Below are 25089 nucleotides of genomic sequence, written 5' to 3'. Positions count from 1 at the left end.
GACGTCAGGATAACGCACAGGTTTACTCTGAAGAACTGGAGCTCGAAGGACACAAAATCTTAACTCACTTTTTGGATAACAGTACTAAATTTTATACCTTTAATGTAACCTGAGTAAAGAACTTATACGTTGCTAAATGTCTGACCTCTAAACCTCTGGTTTTGATGCAATCAGAACGACCTTGAGTAACTCATGTCACAGACAGATTTTATTACTTCAAAATAATAAAACATGACATAAATGTAGGATGTGTTTATTTCTGACTATTCTGTTAATATCAACAGTAACCATGGAGTGTTATAGATATACAAGGACAAGGCAGTATAAATATAGAATATTTGTCTCATAGGGTAATATTGGAGCACAAAAACAATCACTCGAGCACTCACACCATGTTCATTCAATCACGCCTTCAATCATTCGATGGAGCTACTGACCGCCGATTACTTTACATTTACAACACAACAAACACATGGACATGTTAACACTATTGGAGGAATAAAACAAACACTGTCTGATTTCTTAATGGCACATTACGGATACGCTGTTTTGGCAAAAACAGAAGTAGTGAAACTGTTCGGTTCAGCAACAGGGAACGTCCTCTTGCAACAGTCAACCAATAGTATGAAGAGGCTGCCCTGTTTCTGCCTTCATCAGTTCGATGGGGCTTTGACAATGTTCTTACTGTTACTGTATGTATTGACATTTAAATACACGAAATGTTGCACCTTTAAAATGACGCCATCTGACGCTCAGATGATAAAGGAAAGCAATGGACTGTCAGTTGGAGCTAAGGTCCTTTTCCCACTTTGTCTCCTGGAACACCGCTCCCAAGTTGTCCAGGTTGTCAATTGATGGCACCTAGACGCCGTTGAGCAGCAGAAGAGAGTTGGTGGCAGGAGAGGAAAGTTCAGGGTTCATGTGAGGGGGGTCATCCCCTGAGTCCCCTTCTTCCTCTTGTGCTACAGTCAAGGTGAGCTTGTTCAGACTGGATTCTAACGTGGCCTCTGCTCCCTCTGCTCGGTCACCTGCAGACAGGAATAAAATGTGATGACATGGCTTGAATTTCCATTTTAGAAACAAAGTCAACCTTAATTGTAAACTAGAAAACTGGGGGACCTTTAAGTGAGGATGGGAGGGTTAAGATAATGGCACACTGAAGGGCACTGTTTTTGCACTTTGATGGAATTTCATTATATTTTGATACTGCAAGGAAACGCTGGAGAGGATGTTACCAAATGCTGTTTTCTAGGATCAGACCACAGATGGACTCATATCTCATTTTGTTCCTTTGGATGGACCCCAGACGGATTAAGTTGGATTGTTGGATTATGTATGGCAATAACATTTGTCTGCAACAGGTTCACGACCCCTGGTCACCTTGTGGTACACCTGACTACCATTACTGTTATGTGTGGTAAATATGTGCAAATATGTGCTAACAGTTTTGATTGAATTGTGACAACACACACACACACACACACACACACACACACACACACACACACACACACACACACACACTCACACAGATGTGATGAACACACACACCTCTCTCCTGTTCACAGTCTGGAGAAGACGCCCCACTGCACTGGCTGCGGGGGCCCAGGAGAGGGGAGACGTGGCCTGAGCCACAGACTGAATCTACATCATGAGAGCTACAGGGACTTTCTAAGTCCAGTGCACCGAGACCAGTGGAGGGGGGGGTGGAGGGAAGGTAGGAGCAGGGGCTGCAGAGCGAGGGGGACAAGGAGGGGAACGGGGAGGGCATGTCGAGGGGAGAGGACGGGGTAGTAGACGAGGAAGATGAGGCTCGGGGTGAGGAGGTGGTGAGATTATCAGCCTCATCTTCTGAGCTGTTACTGTGACTGCCCCCTTCATCGATTGACACGGACATCACTGAAACACAGATAAACACATTAAACATGCAGACACACGGATGAAAAACCAAAAAACCAAAAGCACAAACATCAAACAATGTTGACACGGGGCCAACGAGCAGACGGTTCCTGAGATACTTACTTGACAGCCCGTCGGACTCCATTTTGAAGTTGGCGATGTCATCGTCGCCTGCGTCCCCCTCTGCGCCTACACCCTGCTCCCTGGTTCCCATGGCGAGGGACCGTCGCTGGGCGTGGATCTCCTCGGAGATACTCTCCAAATTGCGCAGCGCTGCACGGTACTCCGCCTTCGCAGACACGAGTTTTGCCTGACGCTCTTCCACGAGTGGCTTCAGTTGCTATGAGAAATCAACAGAAATGTTGTGTGGGTGTCTTAAGGCGTCGCTTTAACTGTTAGCTTTAACTGTTCTACAGTACACACCTCAAGCTGCAGATAATACTTGGCTTTCAGTTCAAAATATGGCCTACAGGGAGAGAAAGTAGAAGAAAATCTGAGACGGGTGGAGGAAAAACCAGAAACAGGAATAACAGTCGCCCTTGAGCAGCTACATTCCTTCAGCCTTACACAGGGAATACACCCAAGTACTACGCAACCGTGCCATGAAACATCTGGGTTGCATCAGATGACATAAGTGGGCCTTACTTCTCACACACAACCACACTTGCGCAACGTAAGCGTGGAAAGGAGAGGGGGGCGAGAAAGCAGAGGCAGACCTGGATTTGTTGATGGAGCGTTTGAGTTTCTTCTCCAACTGCCTCATGTGACTGATGCAGGAGTTGTAATTGGCTGCCGTCTTCTTGTGCTCAGCTTCGCTGCGCGTTCTCGACTGCTCCGCCTCCATCACCTAGAACAATGAGGGAATGTTTTTCCACTTTCTCCATTTCCTACATCTCCGCCTGGAGAACCGAACCCGTTATTTTCTAGCGGCCCGGCGCCACATGTTTACCCTCTGAGTAGCGTGGTTAAGCATTTCCTGCCAAGCGGAGTCGAACTGACGGCTGTCCTCCTCTAGCAGCCTCTCCTCGGCCAGAGCGATGGTCTCCTTGGCGGCCCGCAGGATCTCCACAGCCCGCTGGAATTCCTGAGTGGCCTTTTGGGCCTCAATCTGAGCCTAACAATTAGAAGCACAGTTAAGGCTAAAACAGGGTCACAAAGGTCAATGACTGAAAATGAACAATGCTAGTAAAATAAGCGTCCTTGTAGGGGTCATCGGTGATTTAGGGTTTTACAATTCTTCTCCACAGCCTCGGTGTTTGCATGTTTAATCATCTTCTGCGTATTTCTAACAAATGTGGTTTGGCCTGAAGAACAACAAAGCTTTGTCAGTATGTAGGTTTGAGTTGAGCCCACTGTCAGAGTCCTGAAATTTCCATCATGCTGGACATTGTTGGGACCCACTCTGTCCTCTCTGAGAGGCTCGACTCAATCAGACGTCATCGTCACCGCCAATGTCGCAGACTTCACAACAGGAACAAGGCTTTTTTTCTTTTTTTTGGACGGAGCCATTTATTTAAAGTCACCCTGGAGACAACCCGAGGTGCGAACGCGATTCTAAATTTAGAAGGACAGATTTAGTTTGTCTAGAAGCGCTTTGAGAAGAAAAACAACAGCGACGAGGCTGCTGCGTGAGTATATTTCAGATATTTTCAACTGGGAAGGTCACTGTCAGCATCTAGGCAACAGTGTTTATTCATTCTTTTAAAAAAAGATCTACTTCCTGGAAACTCGGTAAAAAAAGAAATTGGAGAAGTTGTTGGCATCTTATTTGTTCTCTGAGACAGGGACCCATTTGACATGACCCCGCCCTCCACACACACACACACACACACACCCACGCACCACCCCTGCCCCTCATCACTGTCACTCCTGCTAAGATAGAATCTCCAACAGGTCTGTATCATATCCAACCAAAATGGGTCTTTTTGGGGGCGGGGTAACGCCATCTTATCTGCAGTTGCACGAGCCTGGGCTGGAAAGTCAAGAAGAGGAGGAGGAGAGTGGGACAATAACATGGCTGCTTGGGTGTTATCTGCCGATTCTGTCCCGCCGTGACCCATTTCCCAGTGACGGCGATAGCAGAAGGACGATGATGGATATTTGATGAGCAGAGCAGAGAAGAAAGCTGTTTTTCCAGCAATACTAGGTCACGGCCCTGCAAAGAACCTCAGTTTTCCATTCCACCGCTGAGTTTGTGATTATTCCCAATTGTTCCACGACCCCAGCGCACAATTCTGTCGTCATGAAAACCAAGAAATCAGACAAATGACGAACCGCAGCCTACAGATCGAGCATCATATTCCATCAGCTGACTCAGTGAGGCAGAGGTGTGATGACGAGGTCATGATTTGAGTCTAAAATGACACGACACACACTCAGCGTGCACGTACATGTTTATATAACACAACGCTCAGTGATTGTTTGTGTCGTGTTTGTCTTCAGGTGCGCAACGCTGGACGCTGACTCACGGCGACTTCCTGCACCAGACACTCCCTACATTTCTTACACTTCTCTGTCATGAACTCGCTTCAGGGGTTTTTTGGAGGTTGCAGAGGAGGAGAGGGATGAGTGGCACTCGGGGGGGGGGGGGAGGGAGAGGGGAGCCAGACAGACAGGCAGTGGAGCAGAAGGGAATGCTGGGTAAAAGGGACAAAGAGAGGATAGTAAAAGCAATTCCTACACAACCTCCCCCAGACTACAGGAATGAGTGGTGGGAAAACATGTGTGTGTGTGTCTGTGTGTGTGTGTCTGTCTGTCTGTCTCAGTGTGTGTGTGTGTGTGTGTGTGTGTGTCAGGTCAGTGAGTGTTTAGCATTTCAATCCCTTTAAAATAGGTCATGCAATAAATATTAAATATTCATCCATAAATCATTTCCAGCACCACAGCAGCACCCACACGTGCGCACCTCTGACAGCCAAATGCCAACCACATGATGAATGGCACACAACCACCAGGGCTGGATCGCACACATCGGCGCTGAAGAGCGTGACCTACAGGATCGGAGGGCGGCGGAGGGCGTTTACGGCTCCGACCGCTGTGGAACGTTGCCCTAGTTTGCATCCATCTGCATGAAGCCACAGTAAAACTTCCACCGCACTACAAGGGGATCCAATCAGATTAGGATAAGTCGGAGGAGTTTGAGGCTGACAGCTCCTCTTCTTCGGCTGAATTGTGGCACTATCGCAGCGCGCCGCAGGGTTTATAAATAGACGTCACATGACCCGGCTCCCTTTAAGCAGATATAAACTGAGCCCTGTAGCGTTCTCCTCACTAAATTCCCAGACAAACTCTCTTCTCTGGTGACTTCCCCTCCCCTCGGGCCCGTCCAGCGTACCTGTCTCGCCACTTTGCGTGCTTCCCAGTACGGCTTGGAGTCGTCCACCGCTCGGCCGAGCCTCTTCGCCAACTCGTCCAGCTTGAACGCGGCTTCCCTCAACACGGCACGAAACCGCTGGCGGCAGTCCTGCACACAAAAATTATGCCAGCTTTTATTCAGAAATTTGTCACGGGCAGGGAAAACGGAGGTTTATTCCTAATGACTTTCCTAATCCCGTAACATGTCCACTAATGGCATCATCAGGGAAGAAATTGCTTTTTTTTTTTTTTCCAACCTCGTAATGACTTACAAATTCAGCTCACACCACAGCGGTGCCCAGTACAGCCCCAATCAAGCACCTCCTCATCCCAGTCAAAGCTGCAAAAGCCATTGAAAGCCAAAACCAGTTCAGGGCTAAATCTGGTCTGTTTATTTCTACGTCTAAGACCCAATCACGATTATCCTGCAGATGGCGCCGATTAATGTGTGTCAGCAGTGGAAGGTTGGGTTCTGGTGCTGCAGCAATGAGTAGAAGTCTGTGAATCATTTCCATCCCAGTATAATAATTAAAACCCAAATATTATTCCTATCGACTTCCTGCTCAAGGTCATGTGACAGCAGCAGCCTATCCCAGCAGGCATTGGGCGAGAGGCAGGAATACATCCTGGAAAGGTCACCAGTCTATCACAGGACACACACAACATGACCTGGACTGTTTATTTCAAATTTAAAACACGCCGAGCAGGGATAGTTGACAGCAGCCATGTGCTGATATAAATAAACCAGGTTTTTCAACCAGCTCTACAGGCGTCTGCATCCTTTTGACGGAGCATTTTAAAAAGGGCAGCATCTGCTTCCTGTTCATAAAGCTGAAGAAGGACGAGGCTGCTGGAGATAGGCTGTCACAGGAAGCACAATTTCTGTGACATCATTGCAGTTCCTGCATTTGTGTTCCTGAGACAGCTCGCCATCTGACAGCTTTATTGTTGTTAACACTCTCAATGGCCACTCAATGCCACCCAAGTGTCTCAGCTATGACTTTAATCATCTCCAGACTCTTCAGGAAAGCAGCCGGCGGCCCCCCAGCAGCACATTTCACCTCAGCCCAGCTCCCTAATTCCAGGACGAACGGCCTTCAGTGCATCTACACGACACAACGGCCATTTATTCCACCACGTCAGATGACTTAATAAAACCCCCCAGCCTGTAAACTTCATAAGGGTTTAACAAATGCTGTCTTCTTCAAATGCAGCAGATTTCCTGTGCTGCCAAATTCGGCGCCAGCTAGTGGCGAAGATCTAATGAGTAACAGGAGAGACCCATTTTGGCCCTCGGAATGCATTTTGCTTAACAGAAAGAGAAAAAACCCACAGGTTTTAAACCAAAGTCAAACTGATCTCCTTCTTTGGTTATATGGCTCTATGGTGGAACTGTCACACCGTTTAACCGGATTACAGACCTGTCGGAATCAAAAGGTCCTCTTTTGGATTAAAAAGCACTGCTGCCTGTTGGTGATAGTGTCTTACCTCCAACTCACTCTCCCATCTGTTAATGTCATCGGTGGACTGGTTCAACTTCTCCAGCTCTCCCTGTTTACAGTAAACATCACACAGAAGAATCGCATAAAAACAGGCAGAAAGAAAAAAAGTTTATCTGAAGGTTTACAATAATACATCTCATTTCTCCCGTAACTTTCTCTTTTTTTAATATTTCTGACAGTTTTCTTCTTAAATCAGAGTCACTGCCACTTCTTTTTTATTATTCCCGAAGGAGAATCCCACCTGGATTCTTGGATCAACCTCTTCTTCTTCCTCGGCACACTGCGAGTCCTCCTCGTTGAGTAAAGGGTCCATTTTCAGGGGTTCCTGGGATGTTTTTGGGGTGGTGGAGGGCGGCTGCAGACAAACCGCAGACAAAGCGACACCCCTGGGCGCTGGACACACAGGCTCGTCCTGCAGCGGTCCTCCCTCACCAGCCTCTGCGATGCATGGCCCTTTGTTTTGAAAGGTTCGGGCAGCTTCGAAAAGTCCAAACTGTCCACAGTGTGCAAAAGTGTTCACCCGCAGGGGGATCACGAGGTGGATCTCACCCTCTGGGATCGACAACAGACTGACCTGGCTGTGCGGGGAGAGGAAATCTAAAACACCCGTAATCACCAACACGACTTCTGGTTCGGCCTTTCAATATAAATGACGGTTTAATGACTCACCGGACGCGTAATAGTAATAGTCATATTACAATCAAGGAGGAGATCTGGTTGATAGATGCTGAATATTTAACACATTGTATTTTTAAATTCAGATTTCAGCAAAAAAAATTTAAAAACCTTTCACTTTTTTCACGTATTTAAATCTGTTTTGGGCTTGTCGACAAATAAGGTAGAAGAAATAGCAATAATAAAAAAAAACATTTTATTTGATCTAGTATAATCAGTCGTTGACTTTTATTTTTAAACTCTATTTTAACTATTCATATATTGAATTATTAATATGAAATAACATGAAAGAAATGTGATTGAGAGTGTTGCATCATAATATTCTATTGAATAAAATACATTGGGATGTTCCCATAATTGTAGCTTTTTTGTTTTCTTGAAGTCATTTGAAAAAGAAGCAGTGCTTTTATTTTGAAAGGTTTTGTTGTCACGGTAACGGCACCGGAATAATGCTAAACCGTTTTAACTTGACAGATGTCTGGAATAGGGTCGTAAACTGGTTTGAAACGCCCCCTGGTGGCTTTGTGAGGACCCCTGCGTGAGGATATGGTTAAACTGGAGTCATGACATTCAGTGGCACTGGGCAGCGTAACTGGTTCTAAACTAATACGAATATTAAAAATAATAAGTTTTAAAAATAGTTTTGCTCGTCTTTTCATTTTTTTTTTTTGCAGATATCGCGACAATTGCTGCAGTCGCTATTGCGTGACATTCATTCTTTTCACTTCATTGGCATCCTGCGCGGTGTCAGCCGGTTCAAATGATGCGGTAATTGTGTCTCGCACTGGGCCCGCACGCTGACTCGCAGTCAGATATGGACGCCTGCCCGGCTTCACTGTTCGTCATCGCGTTTTTTCCAGCGTCCTCCTGCGTATGCATGTATGCGAACGACGGGCTGATTTCATAACGTGGTGAGGAAGAGGGGAATGGGGCTTTGAGAGCGCCTGTGCACCCGGCAGCCTCTCTTATATCCGCGTTCCCGGGCCATGCACTAGAGGTGATGTGGTAGTGGAGGCTGCAGATGCTGCTGTCCGATCAGCTGTTTTTTTCTGTCTTCAGCATCATCGCCGCGACGGCCAGAACGACCGAGACCAAGCTCCGGAGCCAGGGACGCCACAGACTGGAGGATGGAGTTTAAGAACCTTGTGGAAGCGGCGGAGGAGTGGTGCTCCGGGAACCCATTCGACCTCATCTTCGCCGAGGAGGACGACGAGAGGCGAATGGACTTTTACGCAGAGCCCGGCGTTTCCTTCTATGTGCTGTGTCCCGGCGGCACCGACAATTTCGTAAGTGAGCCTTCTGCAGTGCCTGTGTGTGTGCGTGTGTGTGTGCGCGCGCTGTTCTGGTTCTCCTGGTTGGACATGGAGATGGGAAGGCTTTGGGTGAGGATTAGGGATGATGTAATTCCAGTTTCGGCGCACACACTTGGAGCCATCCCACCCATCCGGCCTGCTGAAGGTGTTTCCCCCCTCCATCATTCACTGCGATAACCCTTTGGACCACAACACCATCAAGTCAGAAACAGGCCTATAATTTTCAAAATAAAAGCGCTGCAGACCGTATATATGTAATGTGCTGTAGCGTTAAAATAATAATGAATAAAACGAATCAAATTTTCTCATAAAATATTATTTTTGTCACATTTTTCCATTTATTTAAGTAATCATGCCGTCAATGAGTAACATTATAAACAACAACATTATGAACAATACTAAATATTTTACACTATTCCAAAAAAGAAGAAAAAGCAATAAATACAATGACACACAGTCTGTCCTGATGTGCACCATGGCCCAAAAATAAACAAAATAAAATAGGGGTATTTTAAAACATTACCGTAACACAATAGTTCTGGAATAAACAATGTAGGATTTGGCGACATCTAGTGGATACAATATATATTACACAGAATAATCACCTGTCACCAGTCCATCCCATAGGAGTAAACCCAAAGGTGGCTGCCAGGGAACGGTATATTTATTTTATTTATTTATTTAAATAACTGCCTCGAGAATATTTATAATAATTTAGGACTGGAATTGAAAAAAAACTTTTAAACAACCTCAATGGTTTACAAGATATTGTAAATGATATACTGTATATATATGTTAAAAATCCACACACACGTTAAATCGATCTATCTAAACTTTTATTTAAAACCCAGGTGCAGGTTTATGTGTTACTGAAAAATACACACTCTAGATCTTTAAAGCAATAAAAAGAGCTCTAATTACCTTAACAAGTTGTTCCAGTCAGATGGGATATTACATTTTAAAACACATAAATGAATTTTCCTGAAAAAGTAAAACGGATCCTCAGTTATGTCGAAACCCATGTAAACCATTAAACTGGTATTACATGAAACAGACATGCAGATACTATACCTTTTTAAAATAACCTCTGAGTTTTTCACAGATGTATAAAAAAAGGAGCCATTTGGTCCTCCACAAAGATAATTATCAATTATGAACTGACCTATTCCCCTGAAATCCCTCAACAACTAAGGCTACAGGAACGCAGATCATCCACGATCATTTATCCATGGTGTCTGCTTAGTAACATATTATGTCACTCCGAGTGTGTTATGTGACTGCAGGCTGATCTGTCCTGCAGACAGCTTAAACTGGGACTTTCCATCTGCTGTGGAAGGAAAAAAAGGCAAACGTTTGTTGTAAACATGACCAAACGGTCTCAAAACAGTAGACCTACCTAATATTCCAGACATGTATTTCTGTACATGTAACCCCGACACACACGTAAACACAGTCAAAACAGCGAGGTCAAGCATGTTTTTCAGCATGTTTTCCCCACTCAGAAGTCATTGACTCGCCTGTCCACTAGAGGGCGCTGCGGTAGGCCATTCTCACCCAGGCTGCTGGTCATTGTTTCTAGCGCTGCAGTTCCATTCAGGGAGCATGTGGGTCATTTTCAGCGTCATGTGACGCCTTGTTTTTTAAGCAACCGAGGTAGAGGAGCTGTTGGATAAGAAGAGTCGATTATCGCCAAACTGGGACGACCATCCCTGAGTGCTGGAGCACACTTGGCTCTGTTTACAGTCATGTGGACAGAGGCAATTCAGTAAAAGCAGTAATGGAAAAATGCAGACTATGTGGTTCCGTCTGGCTTCATTTACATCATATTTCACCCTTAAATGTCCAAATACTGATTAAAGAAGCGCCACTTGTCAGGAATTAGTTTTACACTTAAATATTCTGACTGTATACATCTGTGTTTGCAGCATGTGTGGAGCGAGAGTGAAGACTGCCTTCCATTCCTCCAGCTGGCCCAGGACTACATCTCCTCCTGTGGGAAGAAGACCCTGCTAGAGGTCCTGGAGAAGGTCTTCACGTCCTTCAGGCCTGTGAGGAACCACACACTCCTTTAAATGATAACCTTTGTCTGCAGTGTCCAAATGCCAGTACCACTTGTTGTCCCTGCTGGTGATAAATCAAACCAAACTCCTCCCAGAATTCAACATGTACTTGATCTATGACTGATTTACAGATTTAACAGGGGTAGGAATCCCAGTGCTACAACCAGACCTGGTTTTCTGTCCTACCAGGTAGGAAACTGGGATCCTGGTGGAAATGCATATCTGGTAAGACGGAAAACTTGGTCCGACGGTGGCACTCGTACCACTGGGATGCCCACCCCTGCATCAAAGCCATATTCAAAGAAGACTCCATTACATCAGCACTTCTGTGAACAATTTGAAACCAAAGGCCTCGTGAGTTCTTTGTAACCTTCAGCTTCTTCCCTCGCAGCTGCTCGGCCTTCCAGAGTTGGAGGACGACAGTTTCGGGCATTATCACGCTGACATGGAGGGAGAGCCGGGACCTGACCACCAGCAGATGGGGGTCAGCCAGCAGTGATGAGCCCTGCAGCCGGGGTGCAGTCTGCCTCTGAAGCTCAGCGCATCTCACTCTTACACACATGCAAACACACAGACACACACAGACACACACAACAAAATGCACCACCATGTTCTTGAATGTCTCAGTGGCTTTGCTTCCAAAGGGTGCACCGTGTTGTCCCCCCCTTCCCATCCACCCACACACACATAAACATGAGGGGCTACGTGAGGTGTGGCCACGTACGATGCAACTCCCACAATCATTCACCGCCTGGTTAGTTAAGGTTTCATAGCAATATTACATCAGCTCCAGCCAGCTTTCGTTACGCAGAGATACAGCCAGACGTTACCACGGCGCACATCTTCCCCGTCGCTTTGGTTACAAACGTGCCGGTTAATGTGTTTTTTTTCTCTCTCTCATGCGCATCTGTTGGCACAAATGGCGCAGGAGTCCAAAATGAGAGGGTAGAGCGGCAATTGGAGCGTTGCAGATGAAGAGTTGGGAGTGAGGAGGGTGGGAAAACAGCGCCGAACGCAGAATTTGGATGCAATTCCGGATTAAATTAAAGCCACGGAGGATGGATCAGCTTCAGCCTGATCGAGAAAAAAGAGAACATCTGTGGCTGAAATCGGATCCTTTCCACGCAGATTGTCCACATGTAATCAAATCAAATTTGCCGCTCCAGACGTAGCCATCCACGTCGAATGGTTGCCTTGGTAACAACAGAGGGACAACCACTTCGGAAGCAGAGAACGTGGCGGATCGCGTTAGTGGGTCATTCCCAATTACAGCGTCGCATTTCATCTGATTAGGTGCACGACTTAATATGGGAGAGAACTCTCACCGTCGCCCATCCTCGTCCTCATCGCCACCTCGTGTGCGCAGCTTCACAGCAGCATGGACCACGTGCTGGGGTGCGGCTGCGGCGCCTCCAAAAACACATACCTCAGATAAAGTCACTTTATGAGGAATCTCAACCACGTTACAGTCATAAGGACCCACATTAAAGCTTAAAAGCTTAAGCCCTTCCCCGGTTCTGGGCGTCTCATCATCACATGACGGCCTATTTCTGTGCTGTAGTCTTCCTTCCTGGTTGTCAGTGGTTCCCAGTTTTATCTTTTTTCTCTCTCCGCGCGTGAGTTGAGTTTGAGTTTATTGCTCATAACTAGAAATGTAATAAATGCACAACCCAGGCAGAGAGGACGATTGTTGGCGTCATGTTCGGCCTGGCCTCTTCCAGCCTGTTGTTGTAAAATTAAAATCCCACCTCCAGCAGCGCTTTGACCCCCCCCCCGCCCCTTCCACAACCCACATACAAGACTGTTTCTTAAACCCTTTTACTTTGGCTTGTAATAATCTGTCTTTTAATTCCCTCCCCACCCCCCATTTGAATGTTTCTAATGCAGTGTGTTTCAGTTTCTGCTGTGTGTGAAATTATTCAATAAACTAAATAAACTGTTGGCTCTGTTTTTCTTTTCTTCTCATTGACCTGGAGGTCCACAAAGCAGCAAACATGGTGGCTCCGCTTATCAGACAGCGCACCGCCGACCTGCTGACTTGCGTCACAGCGATCGAGCGGCAGACAGGAAGCTGCGGCCACGCCTTCAAAATAAAACCACCTGTACGGCAACGTGCGTTGGGGGGGAAAAGAGACCAAATCTCGTAAATTTGAAAAAAGGCTTGAAATTAAAAGTCGCTTAATGTGACAGGTGTTCAGACACAACCGCCGAGCTTCATATATTACGAGTTTGAAGTCATTTGTGGATGCAAATTACCCAGTTCTACCCTAGTATTTGTCTTTGAATGAGTAGATTAGATGGAAATTTCGTTTTTGGATTTGCAACAACTAAATGAATAAAAACAAAGAACCCAGAATGATATAATGTAGACAAAATATCCGTTATTAAATTAACAGTGCTTTTACTTTGAATCCCGGTGAATTTAAGCAGCTGACGGAACTGTGGCACGGGTGGGGGGGTGGAAGGCAATCCCTGCCTTTATTTTTCCTCACAGCCGCAGTTGAGCACAAAAACAAACTTGAACCGGATCGGCCGCACTTGGGCCCGCAATCCTCTCCTGGCGGAAAGAAGCAGAAAACGTGTAGCTGAAGAGCTTTCGCAATTTTTTTCCCTATTGCCTTGGGTAAAAAAACAAGGAAGTGTTTGGTCAAGAAGGAGAAAAAAAATCTACCATTTGGAAATTAAGTTATGCCTCAGTTTGAGTGCGCAATTTACGCACGGGCGGAGCGCGCAGCGAAACTTTAAGATGTTCGCCTTTGTTGTCGATCGCGTGTTAGGCCTCTCCTTTGTTGTTAGATCTCCAGAACTCTCTGTGACCATGAGTCTTGGCTAAGAAACAACTTCCGAGCGCGACTAAAACAAAGACCTGAGGTTTTGAACTTGATCATGGGAGGCAAGCAGAGCAGCCCAGTGTTCGACGGCAGAACTCGGGCTTATTCCAGCTCCGATCTCCCATCTGGAAGCGATGGGGAAAGGATCGCGGGGTTCAGGTACACCAACGGCCCGGATGGTCCCAGGATCCGGTACACAGGGGCTGGACCAACCAGCTCCGGTCGCAGTATACCGGCCAGCGGGAGGTCGGGGTCACGGGTGCTCAACCAGAGCCTGGATGGCACGGACGGCGACGAGGAGGAGCAGCTGCCCCCTGAGGGCCACAGGCTGCTGATAGGATCCCTTCCTGCTCACCTGTCCCCTCACCTGCTTGGAGGTAAGACAGGGTGATGGAGGGGGAGGGGGACACACCTGTTGAACAATTAAACGTTCAAATAACTTTGAATTAACATGAATAGTTTAACATGAATAAGTCATGCCATCACCGGAGCCTGCTTTTCAGGTGTAGGTGAACATGCTAATCTCGTGAGCAGCGACACCACTTGTGCTTCACCACAGTTAACACAGCTGACTTGTGATTTCGGCCACATTCACGTCATCCCGCCGTGGCCGCCAGCGCCTCCGGGCCCGCGCTGCCATCTGCCTTGTTTTGCCCCTTCGCCGTCTTGCAAAACGGCCTTGTTTTTCCGGGCAAGCTGAGAGGGAAGACTGTATTATGTAGGTCAGCAGATAAGAGCTTCCCGCTGGTTACACATTGCAGGACGTAGACGCGCCCGCTCACACTTCCTGAAACCGCCAACACCTTCTGACCCGCGGCTCATCCCCTGGCCAAAATCAGGAAGAACTGGATTCTAATGACTGTAAAGAGGAGCCTGTTCTCCAGATGGCCAACTCTTTGGTGATGCCCTCATCACATTTTATTTGCTTGTCTCTGGAGCTCCACGTTCCCCCATGATGTTTAATCATTGATGACCTCATTAGGGGCCTTTGCTTAGCACAACTGTAACGGTGACTCTGCAGGTTCTCGCTGCTTAGTCCGACTTCCTTCAGCGATCATCACCTCAGACAAGTTCTTGATGCACGGGTGGGGCTTTTTGGGTCCAGCATCACCTGGCCCAGCATCACCTGGCCCGTTAATCCAGAGGCGGCGGAGATGCGCAGGGTCTCAACTATCGGGGTCAAATGATTAATGAATATGTGGTTTGCTAATTCAGTCCTTTAAATATTAATGAATCGCAGCCTTTGCCATCTGGAGATTACACGCTGCTAATCAGATTGGAACGGACTGTTTACAACTCTCCAGCTCACACAGGTGCCAGATCACGTCCGAGGTCGGCCACGCCCGCGTCGATTACAACCGCTGAGCGATAGCGGGTCTGGATGCTCACGCTCTGGTCTTTGTGTCGTCCCCCTCAGGTTTCCACTGTCCCCTCTGCTCCAAGTTCATGGCGTCGGATGAGATCGAGAAGCACCTGCTCAAGTGTTTCAGCAAGATGCGCCTCACATACAACAGTACGTTCTCCTCCATTTTCCACAGCAGTTGTGACAAAACATCAAAGCAAAGGCGCTCAGTCGTGCAACATCAAAGTGATTTTCTCATTTGGGCGCTGAAGCGTGAGATGTAACAAATCAAATAACACAAGCTGGTTCACTCTGTAAAATGAACAAGTTGATTTGCATTTTAAAGAGTCTTAAGGCTAAATTTAAAAGGTCACTGAACTTGAAATGTAGATAACGCGGTTATTTTTGTGAACATTTTGGGTTAATTGTGAAACAGGATGCACACCAACCTGCTGACATTAGAGCAAGTTTAGTTTTTGGTTCCGTTCATCCCACTCTGTTTTAAAGTCCATTACACCCTAAGGTGTGATCGATTTCTGGGTCTTTAAATGTAATTTAAATGTCCGGCTTTTGTTTTTTACTGAGATTGCCTTTTTAATCTTTAACAAAAAAGCTGTATCCGCACAATAAATACTATAAATATTTTATTCCATATACGCAGTGCTTGATGGACCAATATTTCACAATCACCAGTATGATTGGTTAAATCTTTGGTGAAAATGTTCCAAAAACCATGCTTGTTGTGTCGGATCACCAGTAGTGAAGCATCTGCATGAGAACATGCAAAGAACATGTAGCGTACACCAAAGGGCAGCGCGTGTTTACGTGTGTTGCTGCAGACTTCCTGTGGAAAGACGTGCAAGATCTGCTGCTGGGTTTTAACTTAAAGTGTAAATGTAGCACACACCTGACAGGAAGTGTTCTACAATCCGTTCACTTGTGTTATGAAGCGGGTAACAGTTCAGTTAGTCATCCGCCTCAGGTATTGACAGTAGGCTAAAAATGTGGGTAAACATCATTAGCTGCAGTTAGATCAGATGAGAGAACAGCCTCTCTGCAGGCTGCAGGTTAACAGACAGCAGCAGCTTTTCAGGTACCAAAGGTTAAACAGATGGTTAGCACACTTCGCTGCCTGAACTGAACCTCTGATAAATGATTAGACTCCCTTTATGTCTGCTGTATCTCTCAGAGGACATCCTGTCCAGAGACTCTGGGGAATGTTCCATCTGTTTAGAGGAGCTGGAGCAGGGTGACACCATCGCAAGGCTGCCCTGCCTCTGCATCTACCACAAAGGGTGAGAAACGCACACGCAACGCCTCTCTGGAGCATCCTGAAGTACGACAAACACGAGCTGTCAGATGTCTGATGGCGAGAGGAGCTGCACTTCATGGCAGCTCATCTCACATGCTGGCTAGCCTAGCTTAGCACACATGATGAGTATGATGGTTTGGTATGAAAATTCTTCATGTTAAGCTTGCCTTTCTTGCACATCTTCTTATTACTAAAGTGTTAAACAATATATGCCTCACTGTTTCCCTCCTCTCCTCCATCCAGGTGCATAGACGAGTGGTTTATGGTTAATCGCTCCTGTCCAGAACACCCAGCAGACTAGACACTTGCAGCCTGGCCTACCTGCAACACATCCCAACAGTGTCTGTTCACGCCAAGCTTGAACGCTCCTCAGGGATTATAAGACAATATTGTGAAAAAACTTAATTATGTTGCCTTGTGGAATACCAATGAACTGTGGACACAATTTCCTGAGCATCACGAGACGTTCAAAGCACCACTGGTGGAGTTGTGGCATCTCCAGAAACACATACATGAATGTTCCTTGTGCCACCTGCTGGCCTGTTGGGGTGGGTTTTGCACCCTGGATCCAAACTGAACTGTTTTTCTGAGCGGTGTGTGGGGACTGATCTCACTGGGGACATTTGTGTCATTTCAGCCATGATTTAGCTTAAAAAAACAGAAGCTTTGTGTGGTGCAATGTAAAAACAGCCATAAAAATGATTTCAGCTTTAAGGGATGATTACAGTGTTGTTGCTAGTTAGCAAGCAGAGCTTCGTGTTATTGAAAAATCGACTGTGGTTAAACAATCGCTCTCAGCCAATCTGTCTGTGAAACAGTCTGTCAAGAGCCAGAGTAATGTGATAGTGTAGGTGGCAGAATTAAAAATAGGGTTAAGACATATCTGATCATAATTTGAGCCCTCTATAGGGAGTGCCATAATATGCTGCTGAGTCATAGACTGGAAACATTTCTTTTACCTTTGGTTATTGAAATTTCTCTTTGTACTGTAATGAATTGCACAACAATAAATGTTTTGTCTCCTATCCCTTTTGCAGACAGCAAATCGACATAAGATCAAAAAGGAACATCTTCAAAAAGAGGTCAAACCATTGAGCGAAAGCAGATGACAGTTCCTTGGTCAAAAATGTTAATGCACACCTGCAATGTATAGAGTAAAATATAAATGGCATACAACTAGCATATGCAACAGGATCAACCTTGGGGGTAAAGTGCAAGTTTCTACTCGCACATCGGTTTATAATTTATATGTGTAAAATTATTCATAAAAGTTGATACCAGTTGCTGCAACTTTGACATTAATGTCATCTTGTACATACCTAGATGGGGTTGTATAAATATAAAACTGATACAGTAGTTTTGTAACAAAGACAAAAGTTCTGGTAAAACTTGTGTTCCATGCAAGGTTTCGTTCGTCCTCCGAGACAGGTGGTGGCGGTAGAGCGCTAAAGGAAAAAGACCAACTGCCGTAAAGCAGAAGAAAAGGAAATAAAGAAGAAGAAACGACAGTAACAGAAGCTACCGGAGAAAGCGTGCTTTTATTCCGCTGCAAAACACTTTTAGCAATACATTTCTTCTTTTAATTTTATGGTGAGCGCAATATTATCGAATGCCTGTTCAAAATGTTTCCAGTTTCAGTTTCTAGACTTGCATAATGAACTAAAAATAGATAATGTGGATATAAGCTAACTACTTAGCACTGTAAACCTATTTTCAAGAGTTGTTTACTTTCTGATTGTGATGGAAAATACAGCATAAACAAAGAAATGGTATTATCAGCAGCATGTTTGTGATTAAACAGGTCCTGTGTGGATTTAAACTAACGTTTAGATTATGCCAAAGGAAACGAAACGTTGGACCGTTCGACTTCCACGACATGATACGTTATGTCTATTTCTAACCTCACTATATATGAAGTTGACATTAAAGGTTTTGTGTTTTAGCTTTGTAGTTTGTCGTCATGTCGTACATGCTACCGCATCTCCACAATGGCTGGCAGGTCGACCAGGCCATTCTGTCTGAGGAGGACCGAGTCATTGTGATCCGCTTTGGCCACGACTGGGATCCGACATGCATGAAAATGGATGAAGTCCTGTACAGCATTGCTGAGAAGGTGCGATCTGCTCGCTCTTTAACAGCATTAGCACTGCAAAATTCCTCTCAAACGTTACCATCTTGTCTATACTTCACAGGTAAAAAATTTCGCTGTCATTTACCTGGTGGACATCACAGAAGTGCCAGACTTCAACAAGATGTATGAGCTGTACGACCCCTGCACCGTCATGTTCTTTTTCAGGTAGAACGAACCCCCCCCCCCCGCTGTTGCCAGTGTGCCGTTTAGGTGTCAGAACCTCATGTTTTCCATGCCTCTGTTTTCAGGAACAAACATATCATGATTGATTTGGGCACCGGTAACAACAATAAGATCAACTGGACGATGGAGGACAAGCAGGAGATGATAGACATTGTTGAAACGGTGTACAGAGGGGCGAGAAAAGGACGAGGTCTGGTGGTGTCGCCAAAGGATTATTCTACAAAATACAGATATTGATTTTTCTCTGTGACACGGAACACTGACTATGTGCAGCACGAGTCGAGGATTAAAAGCATTTTTTTTTGTGACAAAAGGACATTATTTGGTTTACCAAATGATTTTGTTACATTGTGGTGTTTGTTTTTGGGGGGGGGGGGGGGGAGGTTGTTTTTTTTTTAACAACTATTTTGGACATAATGAAAAAAAAAAATCATATTTAAAAGTTCAAATAAATATGGAACAATACACATTGTAAGTTTTTGATTTATTCATTGTTACTGGAGGAGAAGATATATTAAAGCTGTGATGTTGAAGAAAATCGTACACTTTGATTTAGTACTGAAATATTTTTTACAGACTGAAAATTGAGGATTAAGTATTAAAATTCCATCAAAATAGAAAATTTAGTTAGTTTACAACATATTGGGTGAGAGCCTAAAGTGTCCACCAGGGGGAGACAGGTGTATTTGAGAGACATTCTGTGTCTTAGAAATGCACCAAATCTTGTCACACAAGTTAAGTTTTGGTCAAGAACTTCAACAACTGGAGACTGCACAGAGAGAAACATTCAAATTGATTCACCAATCCTTTATTCAGCACACAAAAAAGGCTGTATGTAACGCTTTATCCAAACAATAAACACACAGTCATGAAACAGTCATGAAACACACAGATCATGACCTTGAACCCAACGCTACATAGATGTCCAGGACCACTCAGTCTCCTTGCAGTTAGGCATTTTACAGCTAATCTGAATAAACCTTGAATTGCTTAAAGATAGTGAGTGTGAGGCCTGGAAGGTGATGAGGCTGTGCACTGCGGTGCCCCTTCAGCTGCCTGAGGGGGTAAAAAGGGGCAAAGTTTTCCTGCTAAAATAAACCCCTCCTGACAGCGGTCTATTCACATCGACGCTGTATTGATCTGAACAGGAAATTTGTTCCGATTCTCAACAAACACCCCCCAACCTGGGTCACATGACATCGACTGCCAACAGACACACTGGCTTAATGTAAACATAAAAAAAGGATAAACAGCTACATATAGATCCAGAGGGGGGTAATTCTTCTATTTGTGCCCCCCCCCCCCCCCGGGCCTTTCATGTTCTTTCCACTTGCATTAACTTAAAGTCTGGCACGCTTTTGTGTGCCAGACCTGTCCCTGCGGGGGCCGTGTCTTCACTAGAGCATGGGGGGGGGGGGACCAGGGTCCATTTAACTCACATTATCATGTCCTGTTGCTCATTATAACTGTTAATCTGGGCCTCGTGGGGGGGAAGTGAGAGGTCTGAATGGGGAAGTTCCAGTCTAGACCCAGACGGGGGGGGATTTGGGGGTGGGGGAGCGTACAGTTAAGTGTGGGAGAATTGTTGGGAATACGTATGCGTGCTCCTAAACCAGGATCTGTTTTCAACTGATAGCGTTTAAACGGACGGCGTGGATCATCCGGCAGCCGGAGGGGTGGGGGTGGTGGTGGGGTGGGGGCGTCTTTCCCCGCCTCTCCTCCCTCTTCCAGTCCGCCAGTTGCCATGTGGTAGCCTGACGGGCAACTGCCAATTTCTGGGACGCACCACCCGGACCGGCTTGGCACATTTACACAAATATTGTGTTGAACCTCTCGCTCTTTGCCCGGCAACTGCGGCCGCAGCTCAAGCCGCAGCCAATAAGTCCCGCAGCTTTTAGGGACGGGGGTGGGTGGGGGGCTCACAGTTGCCGAAATAACCAGAAATACACTCTAATCTGACCCGGGTTGCTGTTTATTTCAACGGTATGTGGTCATCTGTTTTAATCCCGCCCACTCTGCCCATTGCCGCTGATGGGAGCAGCCCCTCCTACCTCAAGGTGCCACCGGCAACGTTTTAAGTAACTTGTTTCACATCTGACACCCGTCGAGGACAAACATCAGCTGCTCTCGTGTCAGAAATGCCTGTCTGACCTCGTTCCTCCAGTGTACGGCTTCGTTACACGCGAGAAAACGTCACGTCTGGTCACTTTTCATTCACGACTTCTTCACAAGGGAAACGGCCACCAGAGACAGCTCGTAGACCCGAGCGCCGCTCACAGGTCGGTAAAGATTAACAGCAGCAGATGTTTGATACCGATAACGTTCACAAACGTGGGAACGGACTCCATAACGACTCCTGTTGAGTCGCCCCCATCCTCGATTCACACAGAGACATGCTACTAAACCGATTTGCATCTCTTCCCCTGCATCGCTTCCTGGAGGGGCTTCACTGCTCGGACCTGCCTGCACCCCAAACCAGATCCCCAGAGGATGCGTTAAGACGATCCCAGAGTCATGGAGAAGCAACGTGATACCGCTCCCACTTTCATCATCTGCTAACAGACGAAGTGAAGCCTCTGTTTTGTAGCAGAATTCTCCCCATTTCGAATTGGGGCATTGGGGGATGGGGGGTGGGGGGGTCGGGGTCAATTATTCAAGGACCTTCGGGCCCAAATATCACAAACTCCGGAGTGCTGGCGTTAGCATCCTCCCCAAAGCTAATCTGTGTATGGACGTAAGAGATGCCGCACCACTGGTAAGGAGTGTGTCTTTTCTGCTGATGCTGCTCACACACACACACACACACACACACACACACACACGCACACACACACACACACACACACACACACACACACACACACACAGGTTGCTTCATTCACCACTTTCATGTCCATTCACGACTGGTGTTTCCATTCAAGATGCCTAATTAGCACCTGCCCAAACCTCACAGGAAAATCAGGCCTCCTCCGACTGTGTTGATAAAAGCTCCAGCTGAACTAACACACGCACGCACGCACGCACGCACGCACGCACGCACACACACACACACACACACACACACACACACACACACACACACACACACTCACACCTCTTTTCTGTCACCCAGCATGCCTTGCTCTCTAAAAATGTTATCAGTAGGTTTCAGGTAAGCAACACTTTGTTCCACGGACCCATCACCCCCCCGGCTATTTACTGGCTGTTTGTCAACTGTTTCGTCTTGAGTACTGTCAGGCTTTAACCTTGTTTGACTCAGTTTGACGACAGCAGCATGATGTGAATTACTGAGCATCTTCAATGGGATTAAAGCCCTTCGCTGAACAGCTGTTTAGGTCGTTACAGGCGGCTGCATCAGTCTGTGGGCAAGGAAAAGGGAGGTTGATATAAAGAAAGCAGAGGTTAGATGAAAACACCACAGCAATTAGTCCCCATAATATGTAGAACAAATATAGGCATTACAGTAAAATCCATTTGTCACTGTTTGCCCCCCTCCCTGTCGCTGCCTCGACATAATCTCTCTCCTCCTGTCGTACCCCTACCTGCCTGCGTGAGCTGGTACGGCCCCTTCTGTCAATGCATTTTGCCCTTATAAGGAGAGAGCACGGGCAGACTGTACTATGTGAGCTCGGCAGGGGTGTACGCCGACCGCGGCGGACGGTGCGATGGGGTGGAGGACGAGCAGGATGAGGCAGGAGCGGTGCAGGGTGGCGAGCTACCTCAGATCTATCGGTGACTCTCAATAAGGCGACAGAAATAGACACTGAAGAGGAAGAGGAGTGGCTGAAGTTGGGAGGGGGTGGCGGAAGGTGAGGGGGGGGCTGTGTGTCACTAATGTCACCAGACTATAGAACCTCAGGTTACACACTCATCACAATAGCTATTTCAGTGTTCATTAGTGTCCATCACGTCTTTTTTGGGGAGAATTTCCTGCATATTGTTATTTTTCCACATTAATGCACTCCTGTGTGTGTGTGTGTGTGTGAGAAGATGTTGAATTTTGCCGTGCACGTTGCCAGCTCATCGGCTGCCCACACACTCATCGTTAGAGGAGTCGGAACATTCAGTCGGTGAGAGCGTGTGGGCTTCAGTACCAGCGTCTGTGCTACAACGTGACTGGTCCAGGCCTCAGATGTTCTGTCCTGTGATGGGAGGAACCACGCCAGTGTAAGACCAGAACCTGGGCCTCCAAAAATAATGCCTGATTTAAAATCATCACCGCTCATTTGGTGAGGTGTCATGGGAATGAATCACATTTTGCCCCCCTTTTTATGTTGTTTTTCAATGCTGGTGCCACCAATAATAGATTTTGATTTATGTCAGCCAAGATCTAAATTCAAATTCTTGATCAGATTCTTTACATTGTAATGAGAGGAATCTGAGTGCCCTGCTAATTACAGATATATGCTAACCAGGCTAACAAGCGGGTTAATGGTTTTGCTTGTTTGTAATATTAATGAATTCAGCATCTAGCATCTGTGAAGTGGGACCTGTTTTAATACTTAAACAATTAATTTACGCCTCAGATCCTTGAAATGGAAAATAATAGCATGCATTAGATGCAAACACCCTCTGCTTCAAAGCCAAGCTCCAGCTAAATTTTAGCCAAAGATAAAGGTAAATTGCTAGCCTGATGATGCTACATTCAGTTAATATGTGAAGCTTTACACATTGGCATTCACCGTTGTAACACAAATGCTAAACAGGAAGTAGTTAAATACTAACTTTAGCTGCACCAATTTGCTCTTATGCTGCTTTGGCCTGAGTTAGAGCATGTCAAAACATATAATGATTAATTAGGGAGCAGGAGAAATGACAGCACCCTTTAGGAAGCAGAAAAGATGCTAACGCAGCAGGCTAATGCTTGACAGGCATCTTTCCATTCATCGACAGCAAGCAGGATGGAATAACTGACCTAAAAAAAAAAGATGCCATAAATAATCCAGGTCGGCCTGAAAATATTAATATTTTAGTATTTTTTGTGTGCTTTCACGTTACAGGTATTAAATACACAAGCTGTGCTGATTAATCGATACAGACGGAAACTCAGAAGTTTGACCTTTGCAGCAGGATTTAGTCAGTCAATGAGATAAAACAGAGATCTGGGTGCAGTTAAAGTTAGCAAAGGGGTTAGCATCCATTAAGTCATACTAATCCATCTCACTGGAGGCAAACTTTAGCTTATGCAAATCATCCATCCGTATCCTTGGATACAAGTCATGTGCTGGTGTTTTTCCCCCCTGACTGCTGATATTCTGTCTTTTTTTGTGTGGCAATTTGCAGCAATCTGGCCAACACAGCAACGCGAGTTTAACAGTGCGGTGAGAACAAATGACCTGGAGAGCTGGTCAGGAGGGTTCAGCAGCACCAGCTCTGAGATCAAACATGCTGTTTATTCAACAGTGGCCAGGCTGAGCTGGCCGTCCTGTCTCTGATGGGCCGGGTAAATACATAATGGGGGTCATTTTCACAGGGTTGGTCCCACAGAAACGTCAGACTCTGGCGTTTAAACTGCTGCTCACCAGCAGCGGCATCTGTCACCATTTGTTGGCCACCAAAGAGTCGAATTTCACGATCTGTCCGCGGGACCTGCAGCAGCTGTTCACTTTACAAATGGGTGCAGGCCGAGCCGCCGCTCCGTTCGCTGCTCCAGTCATTTTACAATTAAGAGGCAAGCATCAAAGGTGGGCCCATTATTCACATAATTCAGGGAATGTTCTGACGTTGTCGGCCTAATTTTGAACATGCACGACCCTAATTTTACATTTTCGATGAGGAATTTAGAGGATGTCTGATCAAAAACACAGAAACCGACAGAATTGCGGGATTTAAACTCAGGAATCAGAGGAGGGAAACTCAGAACTAATCCCAATCCCAAGAGGTTCAACGTAGACGAACCAAAAATATAGAATTATTATCGGGACCCCTCATGGACACGTGCGCGTCAGCATCTTTATTAACCTCCCACTTGATGGCCTCCAGTGACTCATGTCTCCCCCATCCCTCAGACTCATCTAACGTCGCCGTGGAAACCAGCTCCCCTCCTCGAACGTGCAAACCGATCCCCCAGCACGAATGAAACTTTGCCTTTCATCTCCGTCACCTGATAAGGGGGGGGGGGGGGGTCAACCCTGCGGCGACGCTTCCAAGCTCGGGTTCGCCTCCTGTCAGACGGAGCGACACAGGTGCATCGTGGTGTTTGTAGTCTGCTGAGGATCCTAAAGAGTTTGCAGACTCTTCCTGCCTGCCCTCGGCACATTTCGATGGGGAAACGGAGGTAGCGTGCAGGCGACGCGTGCAAAAGTGATGTGAAAGCGCGAGTCACAAGATCCACTTCTCAGACACCACTGCGAAAACAGGAAGACCCATTTTAAACTCCTCCTCTGGTGTTCATGTGGCCCCAACAGCCGGCGTGGAAGCCGCAGCGCGACCCGATGAAGTGGACCACCGTATTTTCTCGCAGCCGTCATCACAAACCTGAAACAAC

At 46.3% G+C, this 25089-nt stretch overlaps 4 protein-coding genes across 6 annotated transcripts; 3 read left to right on the top strand and 1 right to left on the bottom strand.

The window, feature by feature from the left end:
* Nucleotides 1-186: 186 nt before the first annotated feature.
* On the bottom strand, nucleotides 187-7359 carry sh3bp5a (SH3-domain binding protein 5a (BTK-associated)). Of its 2 annotated transcripts, XM_011609034.2 has the most exons (9): nucleotides 6997-7358; nucleotides 6742-6804; nucleotides 5234-5362; nucleotides 2849-3013; nucleotides 2616-2746; nucleotides 2323-2365; nucleotides 2023-2239; nucleotides 1552-1899; nucleotides 187-1028 (listed from the first exon to the last, which is right to left on the bottom strand). In XM_011609034.2, the coding sequence occupies exons 1-9, from the start codon at nucleotides 7066-7068 to the stop codon at nucleotides 862-864; spliced, it is 1335 nt and encodes a 444-aa protein (XP_011607336.1). In that variant the 5' UTR covers nucleotides 7069-7358; the 3' UTR covers nucleotides 187-861. The 2 variants fall into 2 exon arrangements, with proteins under 2 accessions (XP_011607336.1, XP_029701295.1); XM_029845435.1 differs by lacking the exon at nucleotides 1552-1899 and having other exon boundaries at nucleotides 6997-7359.
* A 663-nt stretch (nucleotides 7360-8022) lies between these two features.
* On the top strand, nucleotides 8023-12744 carry mturn (maturin, neural progenitor differentiation regulator homolog (Xenopus)). Of its 2 annotated transcripts, XM_011609036.2 has the most exons (4): nucleotides 8023-8341; nucleotides 8490-8716; nucleotides 10669-10791; nucleotides 11195-12744. In XM_011609036.2, the coding sequence occupies exons 2-4, from the start codon at nucleotides 8558-8560 to the stop codon at nucleotides 11300-11302; spliced, it is 390 nt and encodes a 129-aa protein (XP_011607338.1). In that variant the 5' UTR covers nucleotides 8023-8341; nucleotides 8490-8557; the 3' UTR covers nucleotides 11303-12744. The 2 variants fall into 2 exon arrangements, with proteins under 2 accessions (XP_011607338.1, XP_003969008.1); XM_003968959.3 differs by lacking the exon at nucleotides 8023-8341 and having other exon boundaries at nucleotides 8349-8716.
* Nucleotides 12745-13250: 506 nt separating this feature from the next.
* LOC101076962 (E3 ubiquitin-protein ligase ZNRF2-like) lies at nucleotides 13251-17313 on the top strand. Its single transcript, XM_003969019.3, has 4 exons — nucleotides 13251-14011; nucleotides 15052-15147; nucleotides 16166-16271; nucleotides 16532-17313. The coding sequence occupies exons 1-4, from the start codon at nucleotides 13690-13692 to the stop codon at nucleotides 16587-16589; spliced, it is 582 nt and encodes a 193-aa protein (XP_003969068.1). The 5' UTR covers nucleotides 13251-13689; the 3' UTR covers nucleotides 16590-17313.
* A 296-nt stretch (nucleotides 17314-17609) lies between these two features.
* On the top strand, nucleotides 17610-19140 carry txnl4a (thioredoxin-like 4A). Its single transcript, XM_003968960.3, has 4 exons — nucleotides 17610-17878; nucleotides 18232-18401; nucleotides 18481-18584; nucleotides 18668-19140. The coding sequence occupies exons 2-4, from the start codon at nucleotides 18249-18251 to the stop codon at nucleotides 18837-18839; spliced, it is 429 nt and encodes a 142-aa protein (XP_003969009.1). The 5' UTR covers nucleotides 17610-17878; nucleotides 18232-18248; the 3' UTR covers nucleotides 18840-19140.
* Nucleotides 19141-25089: the final 5949 nt, after the last annotated feature.

Source organism: Takifugu rubripes, chromosome 12 (assembly GCF_901000725.2).
Source record: "Takifugu rubripes chromosome 12, fTakRub1.2, whole genome shotgun sequence".
Taxonomy (NCBI): domain Eukaryota; kingdom Metazoa; phylum Chordata; class Actinopteri; order Tetraodontiformes; family Tetraodontidae; genus Takifugu; species Takifugu rubripes.
The sequence above is the reverse complement of the archived record's forward strand: the minus strand, read 5'-3'. Positions and strand labels throughout refer to the sequence as shown.

Coding starts and splice junctions, on each gene's coding strand:
- sh3bp5a (XM_011609034.2), bottom strand. CDS start 7,068: ATGGACCCTTTACTCAACGAGGAGGACTCGCAGTGTGCCGAGGAAGAA. Junction 2,366..2,615: donor CGCTCCATCAACAAATCCAG/GTCTGCCTCTGC, acceptor CTCTCCCTGTAG/GCCATATTTTGAACTGAAAG. Junction 1,900..2,022: donor GGAGTCCGACGGGCTGTCAA/GTAAGTATCTCA, acceptor TCTGTGTTTCAG/TGATGTCCGTGTCAATCGAT.
- mturn (XM_011609036.2), top strand. CDS start 8,558: ATGGAGTTTAAGAACCTTGTGGAAGCGGCGGAGGAGTGGTGCTCCGGG. Junction 8,717..10,668: donor CCGGCGGCACCGACAATTTC/GTAAGTGAGCCT, acceptor CTGTGTTTGCAG/CATGTGTGGAGCGAGAGTGA. Junction 10,792..11,194: donor TCTTCACGTCCTTCAGGCCT/GTGAGGAACCAC, acceptor CTTCCCTCGCAG/CTGCTCGGCCTTCCAGAGTT.
- txnl4a (XM_003968960.3), top strand. CDS start 18,249: ATGTCGTACATGCTACCGCATCTCCACAATGGCTGGCAGGTCGACCAG. Junction 18,402..18,480: donor TGTACAGCATTGCTGAGAAG/GTGCGATCTGCT, acceptor TATACTTCACAG/GTAAAAAATTTCGCTGTCAT. Junction 18,585..18,667: donor ACCGTCATGTTCTTTTTCAG/GTAGAACGAACC, acceptor CTCTGTTTTCAG/GAACAAACATATCATGATTG.
- LOC101076962 (XM_003969019.3), top strand. CDS start 13,690: ATGGGAGGCAAGCAGAGCAGCCCAGTGTTCGACGGCAGAACTCGGGCT. Junction 14,012..15,051: donor GTCCCCTCACCTGCTTGGAG/GTAAGACAGGGT, acceptor CGTCCCCCTCAG/GTTTCCACTGTCCCCTCTGC. Junction 16,272..16,531: donor CTCTGCATCTACCACAAAGG/GTGAGAAACGCA, acceptor TCCTCCATCCAG/GTGCATAGACGAGTGGTTTA.